Here is an 11,437-nt window from a genome sequence, read left to right as displayed (position 1 = left end):
CAAATGACACGTTTTGTTGATTTTGAAGTGAAAATAAGTTCACATTCTTTACAGAGAACACACTTTAATACACAATTACTGTTTAATTTTGTAAAGACAAATTAATTAGAGGATTTGAATTTCTCAAGGATGGTTGGACGACAAAGGTAAGAAAGATAGTAAAAAAGTAAGCTTATAAGGAAATTCAAAGCCAAACAGCTTAATATACAGTCGCCAGGTGGTTGTGAAATGTTTTTGGATAGTTAGCACCATATGTCCACCTAATGCTGGATGATGATAAAATGCAGTATCACGTACTATAACGCAGTATCCAATGATTAAGTATTAATAAGCATAATGAATATGTTCCTCCTCAGTACTCACACTCTAAATAACGCTAAATAAATATCATACAAACCTGTTGTGACTGGACTGTTCTCTTCTCTTAAAATGACAGAGAATCTTTTACAGTGTCACAGTAAGTCAGTATCACTGTTAGATGGTACTCAATAATTTGGTACACTGCAACAACCAAACTTGTTTAATTTCACTGTACATTCTTAAAACAGAGGTGTTGAAAACACATTCTGTCTTTAACTAGACACACTGGTGTGTTCAGTAGAGTTCCTTTTAAACAAAAATGTGTTAAAGTATTTCTATGTAATAATTATGATACATATTTTGGAAAATATATGTAAATGTGTTTCCATTGCATGTGTGTAGTTCAGAGACATACATGACCTAATACTGCACAATAATACAAATTTCCATTGCCATACCAAAAACCTAAGAACAGCATCCCCAGAGTGAGCCCAGATTACAAGACTACATTGTAAACGATGAACTTCGGATACAACTGTCTTTTACGTTGCAATCATTATGCAACTAATACGACTGAGGGTCAGGCTGAAAATGATTAACTGCACATGTCTGCACAGTGTTGTTTACGATGGAGTGTCCATAGCAATTCTAGGGGGGGGTAGTGGTAAATGACTTTGTAATATATGCTGCAGGACAAGGACATTTTTCATGCAGTCTTTGGGCTCAAAGTCAAATGAGAAAATAAGTTAACTAATTTTAGTGCACAAATTATTTCTTTCTATTCTGCACAAAATCTCTCTCAGAAAAAATGTTTCATTTTTGTATGTATTTTAGAGGCCTGTGTTATATGTTTGTTTTAAATGTCATATTTGAACTTGCTCCCTGTGGAGGATGTGTTCATCTATTTGCAATTAGAAAATCAACAAACTGTAGTTTTGCATAAGACTGCATATGTTACAGTTACAGAAAGAACCTCATATTTAATTCCTATTCTTCTACCTGTTTGTCTCTCTCTCTCTCTCTCTCTGCTTGACTGCAGTAAAACAGCTTGCGCATGTTTATGAGTTACACGTGCTCTGCTCTCAGACATGCACTGTTTGGTTAGCTGAGATACACGTTTGCACGTTGAACGACCTAAACTGAGTCACAGTGAGTCAGTAGGTAACGTTATCATGTGTTTACTTACAGTCACTCAGATCATGAATCATGAATCTACAGAAGTATTTCACAATGTCTGAACAGCCGCACACTGTATGGACTCTTCTATTGTTTTCTCTACCAGGACCATTTTCTCTCTCCTTTAAAATGATGGGCTTAAATCTAAAAGATCACTGGCCCAATTAGATTAACAATCTAATAACCTATCAGCTACTAGCTTCAGAGGCACGGCAACGTGATGGCCATTCAAATTTCAGTGGGGGTGGTACCATCCTGGCTGCCCTTAAATATGCCACTGGTTATTCACAGAGATGGACCGTTTTTTCTGTTAATAACTGAGGAATCAGCGTTGACAGTAAAAACACCTATGAAAGATGGCTTTAATGGATTTTCTCATGTTGTTTTCCACAACATGGTCAGATACACAGACTTTGCTCCTGTTTTTTGTTGTCTTTCTGGTTTTTGGCCAACTGAAGAACAGAAGGCCCAAGAATTTCCCTCCAGGTCCCACACCTTTACCCTTTCTTGGCAATTTCTTCAGTCTGGACCATAATCAGCTCCACATTCAGTTAACCAAGGTGAGCTGTACCTGATCTGCTAATCAAGGTGATATTTATTGTGAGTTTGATGGTCAGCAAATCTGAGAGCTGTGATGTACACTGTTCAACATTTCTAGGAATTTATCTAAGCACTAAATTTTAAAGACCCCAGAAATAACATGTCAGCATTGGATCTATTATGTAGTTTGAATGAGCATCATGAATACTTTCTTACTCTGCATGTGATCTCCTGGCCTCTACAGCTGTCCGATAAGTACGGTGACATCTATAGCTTGCAGCTGGGTGGAATACATTTTGTAGTGGTGAATTCCTATACTATGGTAAAGGAAGCTCTTGTTGATCAAGCAGAGACCTTCTCCGGCCGTCCACCCAACCCTGTCTTCCAGAAAATCAACAAGTGTCAAGGTAAGCATTTATCATGGAAATATGTATTAGTCTATTGCCTTATGAGTGTGTTGTATTCGTTCATTTTTGATTATGTTCTCTAAGTGGTTGTACTGCAAGAGATTTGGCATTAGTTGATTTTTTTATTATTATTAGTACAACTTACCTGGAAAATATGTATAACATTATCAAAAAATAATGTTTTAGCAATGCCATCAGCACAAATGTTGTGCTGACAAACCCTATTTGTTAAACTGCACTACAGGCCGGTGGGCTTGTCTATGTTTACACTGACCTCCAGTCATTTTATAAGACTCTCCTCTACACCACATACCTCCGCCCCTCATCTCCATCTGCTCAGCTAAGAACGTCAGGTTCTAGTACTGAGGGGAGCACAGGAGTTTGATGCATTCAACTAGCACTAAAAATATCATCCAAAGCATTACTTTACTAGGCTCTATGAGCAATAGATTTATGTACTTTATTCATTATATAATGTCACCTCTATATGTATCGCATAACATTACATACCTGTGAGGGTGTGTGAAAAGGTGTTTGTAGGCTTGTTTTCAGAATCCCCCTGGACTCTGGAGACACTTGAGCTAGGAGAGTACTTGGATAGTATGATTAGATGATTAGTCTCTCTAGATATATTACATATAATGGTCATCATAACTTGCAAGGTACAATAACGTAGCATCAGCACAGAAGATGCAGAAAACATTGCGCATATAGGCAAATGCTCTTTTATTGAACAGGCACTTTAACACAGCGAGAAAGCCCAGTGCGATCCTCATGAGAAACACAGGGAGGGAGTAATGTGGGAGGATATGACATCCGAGGAGGGGAGACACTCCCAACACAGTGGAACCCACCCTCCTCAGTTACAATTACTCTAATTAACCACAAACAACAACAATCAACAACAACAACCTCACCCTTTTAACTGGGAGTGTGGCACGCTCTGAGAGCCACTTCACACCTCCTAAGCGCCTCACACCCGTGTGGAGCCTGTAGCACAGGGGTGCACAACTCTGGTCCTAGAGGGCCAGTGTCCAGCACTTTTGGTGATTTACCCACTAAGACACACCTGTTTGCATTTATGTGTTAATTGGCAGGATTAGTGGGTATGTTTAAGTAGGGAAACCACCAAACTGTGCTGGACACTGGCCCTCCAGGACCAGAGTTGTGCACCCCTGCTGTAATGGATGCCATGACTTGTACTTTGCCAGGGGGAGAGCAGTGCTGTGGCCCACTCTTGATGCTTGATGCTAAATGAAATTGATGCTGGGAGCTGTCAGTTCTAAGGGCATGCTCTATGTTGTTGGGAGGTGGCTCCAAAGAGTAAATAAAAGTTTGTGTTTAGTTCTACACAGAGCTACTGAGAGTTACTGCTTGTCTTCAGTTTTGACTCATGCACTTGCAACATATTCCAATGTATTTTCCGAGCATCAATCTAACACCTTTGTTTTTTGCTGATTAGCCACTGATTATCTACTCTGCTAAACTGACTGCATTTTGTGAAACGCCCGATAACAGGTATAGCCTTTAATAATGGCTACAGCTGGAAGCAACAACGGCGTTTTACTCTCAGCACTCTCAGGAACTTTGGTTTGGGAAAAAGGAACCTGGAGTCCAGCATCACAGAGGAGTTCAACTTTCTTCACCAGGCCATCATCAATAAGAAAGGTAAAACTACTATTACAGTGGCAAAGGTGGTCCTCGTTATGGTCACCATCACTCTCATTCTTATCTGCAGAAGCGGGCGGAGTAGCCTATACCCATGCTCAAGAAAGAGTATTTTTACATAGTACTTTTTACATTTTATTGAAAGAATGACTTAAATAGAAGTATAAATACCTTTTGAAAAAAATTGAGAAGAAGAAAAAAGGTAAGCAGCTTTAAAACCTATGGAGTAACTTACAAAACTGCAGTGGAACCTTTTAGTACATACAGCATTTGTCAGCATAAGAACTGAAGATGGTTAAGCTCTTCTCTTCTCTTCTTCTCTTTTTGATGTACTTAGGGTCTAAAATAAAATGATAAACCTCAAGGTTAGCGATCTGACCAGTCACAAACCAATACAGTTAGGAATGACCAGTACTGATAACATTCAGTATCACAATACTTCAAGGTATTATGTTATCAGATGATGTATAGGTTTGTATTAATAAAGTTAATGTACTCACACCGGGCAGAAACCGCATTTCCAGAAAGGTAAATTATTTATTTTGTTCTTATGTATTTTAAACAGTAATTTCTTGCCAATTAATATTTTAAAAGTTACCTTTTTCCCCAAAAGTGCTTGCAAAGAAGTGTAAACCTATCAAAATTTCACTTGAGTACATGTATAGTGCCTTTTATCCTTACTGACCTTGAATTAACCTTGTGCCTTAATTCTCGTCTTTTTCCTTCCGTTTTCTTTAGGGGAACCTTTCGATCCTCACTTTGTTATCAACAATGCTGTCTCAAACATCATCTGTTCTCTAGTGTTTGGCAGAAGGTTTGAATATACAGACGAGAGGTTCCTGAACATGCTCGATCTGATGTCAAAATCCCTTAAACTGGAAGGATCACTGTGGGCACAGGTAACGACAGCATTCACACAAAATAATAAGCTTATATAAACAGGACTTGCTCCAGATGTGTTGAAACCTGGGTTATTGAGTTCCTGTCGCAATTAACTGTCACTCACATACAAGTCAGTATTCAACATTAATTTCATATCATGTTACAGACAACTGCCGTACAATCAACATACAGTAAATCTTAATTTTTCACAAGTGAAAGAGTTGGTTTGTCACAAGGTCTGAAGGTTTTCAGCTTTAAGTTACACTGTCAACGTAAATGAATGTGAAGGGAAATTATGAAACAGAAACACCAAAGCTGAGTAATAACCACACAAATCTAACTCTAACTGTTCGTTCTTCCATCTCAGCTTTACAACTCATTCCCTCGCTTTATGGACCTCGTCCCCGGACCCCATAAAACGATGTTCTCATATATTCAACAACTGTGTGTTTTTCTGAGAGAAGAGTTTGAAAAGCATCGTGCAGAATGGGACCCCTTGTCACCCAGGGATTTTATAGACTGCTACTTTAGTGAGATTGAGAAGGTACCTATGATTTCTCAACAATGTACATATTTTTAAGGACCAATTACATGGCTAGTTCAATCTTTAAAATCATGAGTGATTATGTTCATTATAATCCCACAATAACAAAGTGTTGTCTCTCCATGGCTTGAAGAGGAAAGATGATCAGGAGGCAGGATTTCATTCTGAGGGTTTGTGCTACACCGTACTGGACCTGTTTATGGCAGGGACTGAAACCACCTCAACCACTCTACTGTGGGCCTTCGTATATATGATGAAGTACCCTGAAATCCAAGGTAGGAAACCTCTCAGTCTCCATGTTCAATAAAGCAGGAGTCAACAGCTGGTGGAACACTTTATTCTCTTGTGCTCAATAAAGAATTCAGCTCAAATAATTCAAATCATTAATGTTAATAGTTTGCATAAGTCAAATATAGATTTAGGTATTTGCAAACATGTTTTTACTGTATACAGCTAAAATTTATTTCATCTGTTTAATTAAAACCGTGCTGCACTATATTAGGGCTCTTTGATTATTGGCAAAAATCATAATCATGATTATTTTTTGACAATATTGAAATCCTGGTTATTTGACACAATTACTCGTTGATTTGGAAACATTCATTTATTGAAGTTTGTAAAAAAGCTTTTCTTTTAACAGTGGATTTTCTTGAATGTTCAGTATAATTTAAATGAAAAGTAAATAAATGTCAAACAAATTAAAGAATCCAAAATATATACATGTACATTTATATTTAAATCATTCATCTAAAAACACTAAAATAATAAAAGTTAATGAAATCAAAACAAATATCAACTATATTGTAGTCCACAACCTACAGACATATATAATAATACTAATACTACTACTACTACTACTACTACTGCTAATAATAATAATAATAAATAAAAATAAATGAGACCAGAATAAGATGGGCTTTTAGGGAAGGCAACTTTATAACACGAGATGAAACGAGCATCATCATGATACGGAATGCAGCGCCATTTGCATCATTTTATATTGATTCGTTTGTTTTCATAATTTTTGAAAGCAAAAATTGAAATCATAATTGAAAATAAAATTTGATTAATCGCCCTGCCCTACACTGGATGTTCAAAAGTTTATAGACACCTGCTCGTCCAATGTTCCTCCTGAAAATACATTTTTTACCCCTTTGTTGTAGTAACAGCCTCTACTGTAAAGGCTTTACACTAGATGTTGCAACATTGCTGTGAGGATTTGATTGCATGATTTCAGGTAGTGGATGGTACAGGTACAGGTGTTGGATGATTAGTTCTGGATCAGCAATGCCACTCCAACTCATTCATTGTGCTCTCTTGGACTCCCAGCCACACATGGCTGTAGTGTCACTGGGGATTGAACTTGCAATCTCCTGATGACTCGGGAGCCCCCTTGCTTCCTGTAGTTAAACACATATTGTACTACTAGACTTAAGTTTAGACTAGAAACAAAAGTGTTAAGCTCTTGAAAGGGAAAATTGTCCTATCAGGATTTTTTCTCTCTGTGGTATCTAAATAGATATGGTGAAGCGTGCTCTCTTATTGGTTAGACCTTCAGGAACTGAACTGGAGGCATAACGTGTCAGATTAACCACTAACATACTGACAGTGGAATCAACCAGTCACATTTTAGTTTCCTTTTGTTGAGTCCAGTTTTACTCTAGGCCTTCTGGAAGTCCTGTGTACATCACTAACTGAATACGAGAGATAGTTTAACCAGGATTCAGGTAGGCTAAATCAGGCTTGAAAACAGTGGCAGCTCTATGACAGGGCCACTGTCAGAAAACAGGTTTATTTAACAGTTGTATTTATTAGGTTTTGCAAAGCTGACACTTGACAGGAACCCTGACTTAGTTTAACATGCCTTGTGATACAGGCCACTGACAAGAAACACAAAGGCTACATATACACAAGACTAACTAGACATGACTGGGAAAGACTTTCCTTTCCTTTCCTTTCCTTTCCTTTCCTTTCCTTTCCTTTCAAACACCCACCTGGGCTAAGTACCGTACCAGTCACCCCTCTACAAAGGTGTGACAAAGTGCTGCTATTTGCCACATCCTTAAGTAGAGGAGTCCACAGGTGTTCCAGGTTGGGCCTAATTAGCCCGAGGGCTTCTGGGAATTGGAGTTCCATGAACTTAAGGCACCTTGCTGCCGTCGCCCTCTGCTCGTTGCCGGCGACGCAGGCTGGGCCCTTACAAAAGGAGGCGAAACCTGGCTATTATGTCCATTTAATGGCGTGAGAACATCCAATGCAGGTGGAGAACCTGGAAAAACAGATTCAAAAACACACTCAAACTGGTCTTCATAACATGCCATATGACAAAGGTTGTTATGTTCTCTTTTCAGAAAAGGTGCAGGCAGAGATAGACAAAGTGATTGGACACTCACGCCGACCCAGCATGGCTGACAGACCCAACATGCCCTACACTGATGCAGTCATTCATGAGATCCAGAGGATGGGCAACATTGTTCCTCTGAATGTTCCAAGAATAACCAATAAGCACACAACACTGGGGGGATATTATATGCCAAAAGTAAGAAACAGTCAATACACCCTTTGTTTAATTTCTGTATTTCCATAATTGAAAGTACATCCAGTATTTTTTTTTTACAAATCATGAACATAGAAGCTGTTTATGGTAGATACAGATAATTATTTACAGTGCAAAATCAGAGACCACCCTTCATTTATTTCATTTCCAGTCAAAAGAAACATTAGGTCTAAGTTACTTATTTTTAAGTGATATTTCTGAGGACATCCGATATAAAGTAATACGCTCCATAAGTAAAGGGAAGATTAAAGGAAAATTATTGAAAAAAGTAAAGATTGGAGCTCAAAAAATTATGGAAAGATATAGCAAAAATGGCTCTCCAGACCTCAACATCACTGAAAGTGGTTTGGAATTATTTGGATCATGAGAAGTACAAAATGCAACCAACCTCTTAGTCTGAACTTTGCAGGTATGAGAAGCTGAAAGAAAAGAACGAAATAGAACAGAAGCTGTAAAAAAGTGTGAAGTGCAAAGTGTGGCCACACTCTAAAGTCTAGTTAGATGCTGGGGCTTTTGTGTAATTTTTTGTTGCACATGTTTGGGTTTTTGTTTTTTTTCCCTTAACATTGGTAAATGAATAACTTGTACTTAATGGCCACTTTGACTGGAAATTAAATGAAGGGCGGTCTCTGACTTTTGCACAGTACTGTGTGGATTCATGGAGGGAAACATGTAGTTAAGTTAAAAGTTAACTTTTTGCTTCTTGAAGTTCTGGCATCTCATACTGACACCAAGCATACTGAAAAAGGGGCCCTCAGTTCTTGTCCTGGAGCGCTTATGTCCAGAAACACACCTGATTCAACTCATCAGTTAATTACGGGGTTTAGTAGGTGGGTTGGAGCAGTGAAACCACCAAACTGTGCTGGATGCCAGGCCTCTGAGACCAGCGCCCTCCTGATAAATACATTACTTTTTCTTTAACAGGGTACGTTGGTCATCCCCAACCTGACCTCAGTGCTGTTCGATGAGACCTGGTGGAAGTCTCCTCATTCGTTTGACCCTCAGAACTTTCTCAACACTCAGGGAGAGTTCATCAAACCTGACGCTTTCCTTCCCTTCTCAGCTGGTAAGTGGATTACAGGTTTTTCAGTATGATTATGAATGAGAGGTGCCATGCTGTGTTGCATGAGAAGCACAGCATTGCACGCCTGAGAAAAAAAAACTATTGATACTGTAGTTACTAGGTATCTATAGGATACTAAAGGTACTAGGTACATATAGGATACTAAGGGTACTAGGTCTACTTTATGATTGGCAGGCTTTATTTGACTTGCAGTTAGATAAGAGTCACTTGCTGAGCGCTACCCAAACAGCCAGGATTGACATCATATCAAATTTGTGTCTGAATGACTGAATGTCGATGGTCATTTTCTCCTTACAGGTAAAAGAGTTTGCCCTGGTGAGTCACTTGCTCGCATGGAGTTGTTTATTTTCTTCACTTCTCTCCTGCAAGCCTTCACTCTGTCCTCTCCAGCGGGAACCAAACCTAGTTTGGACTTTGAATTTGGTGTGACACTCTGTCCAAAGCCTTTTAGAATCAAGGCTAGTCCCCGGATCCAGTCACTTTCTCAAAAGGACTAAAGACCCACTGATTCAGTGAGTCAAAAAAAAGGGAAGTGTCTCTTAAAACAGTCACTCTTGTTACATTATATATGTTTCATTTCATCTTTGTATATCACTGCCTGTTGCTGGTGGAATATGTTTACCTTTTATTGAATCTTCTCATTTCAGGCAGGCAAAATTGACTGTTAACTTGTCTCTTTTTAACTTTTTAAGCTGTCTGTCATAGTTTCCACAAACAACATCCAGTTTTCTAGAATACAGTGCAAAAAAGAGTGGCAAGTGAAATTATCTTAAATCTAGATGTAAGCAATTATTTACATTATTAACCCTCTACATATTTTCTACATTATTAACCCTCTGCAAGTGAAGAAATTATCTTAAATTTATATAAGAAATATATATAGACAAGCAAAACAAGTACAGTTATATGCCAATATTTTGAGAATTTCATTTGATAAAGTCACAAGTAAAACTTCTAGAAACAAGCTAAACAATCTCCAATAAGATTATAATAATCTACAATAAACAGTCTCAAAATGTGAGAAATATTAGATACGTCAACTAGATTTAAGATAATTTCACTCTCCAAGACATTTTTTGCAGTGTAGTAATAGTCAGCTCACAAAAAATATTGTAACCAAATAATCTATGGATGATTTTTTTGTCATTGTTGATCTGTGACCAAAGGAGCTTTGTGCTATGCAGGGGATGTGCCAATACAGGAATTGGTGGCCAATGCTGAAAATTTTCATGTACATTTCTACTATAGCCGATATCAATGCTGATAAATGATATGCAGAAATTGGGTCTGGATCAACCTGGATTAGCATTATGAATGTACATTTTTTTGTACAGAGTTACAAATACAGTAAATCTAATAAAATGCAGAACCTTTGGCACAGTAGCCCAGCATCACCTGTACATTCTGCTGTTCTGGAGCTCTCTTTTGTGGATGAATGGATGCAAATTTGTATTTTTGCTTGTAACGCTGAACTGAAGGAATGGCTGACTCTGGCTACTCCAATTACAACTGATGTGCCGGATTCAGGAGCGCTAGCCCACCACAGGTGATTGGTCAGAATCACAAGTCCAAATATAAGCTTGATCCCTTTATTGAAGAGTTTGCCACTACCGCACAACTTGAACAGGGAAACTTCTGAACTCGTACAATGAAATAATAAAATGTGTGTGGTTTCCTATAAAGCAATAGGAAACTTATACAATAATAAACATTAGGGAATTAACATGAAGTACAACAATATGTGTCAATACTTAGTTTAACCAGTAGATGGCTCTCGAACCTCATATAGCACCATAAGATAGAACAACAACCCAGGCAATTGCAGATATACAGAAACACAAAATTCTCAGTACCCACAACATAAACTAACGGCAATTTAGGACAATGCTCCTTCACAATATGGACTTGAGCTCTGTTATTTACAGGATTCAACAAGTCAATCAGATAACAAACACGTGCACACATTAATGGATACATAGATATGTAAACACATATTCGGTTGCCCAGACTAACTAACTCACTTGCCCATTAACTAATAGTTGACAATATGTCAGATGGACTCGAACTCGATGATTAGAGTTATTGCTCTATCATTTAGCTGGCTATCATTTAGCTGACCAGGCTTAGGCATGGGTTATTTCAGTGATGTCGTAGCTACACTGTATGTCCAAAAGCCCCTTCTAATTAGTAAATTCTGCTACTTTAAGGTGCTCCTATTGACACAAGCGTTCAATTGCACACACACAGCTTGTATAACCTCCAAAGAAAAGCATTACCAA

General features: G+C 38.2%; 1 protein-coding gene across 1 annotated transcript; it reads left to right on the top strand.

The window, feature by feature from the left end:
* Window positions 1–1,743: 1,743 nt before the first annotated feature.
* LOC118815406 (cytochrome P450 2J2-like) lies at window positions 1,744–10,541 on the top strand. The gene is made up of 9 exons (XM_036581511.1): window positions 1,744–2,036; window positions 2,261–2,423; window positions 3,942–4,091; window positions 4,830–4,990; window positions 5,341–5,517; window positions 5,651–5,792; window positions 7,869–8,056; window positions 8,999–9,140; window positions 9,456–10,541. Exons 1-9 carry the CDS (start codon window positions 1,833–1,835, stop codon window positions 9,653–9,655), a joined length of 1,527 nt encoding a protein of 508 aa, XP_036437404.1. The 5' UTR covers window positions 1,744–1,832; the 3' UTR covers window positions 9,656–10,541.
* The last annotated feature ends 896 nt before the right edge of the window (window positions 10,542–11,437 follow it).

This window comes from Colossoma macropomum, unplaced genomic scaffold (genome assembly GCF_904425465.1).
Source record: "Colossoma macropomum unplaced genomic scaffold, Colossoma_macropomum, whole genome shotgun sequence".
Classification (NCBI taxonomy): Eukaryota; Metazoa; Chordata; class Actinopteri; order Characiformes; family Serrasalmidae; genus Colossoma; species Colossoma macropomum.
This window is presented reverse-complemented; position numbering and strand designations above follow the sequence as displayed.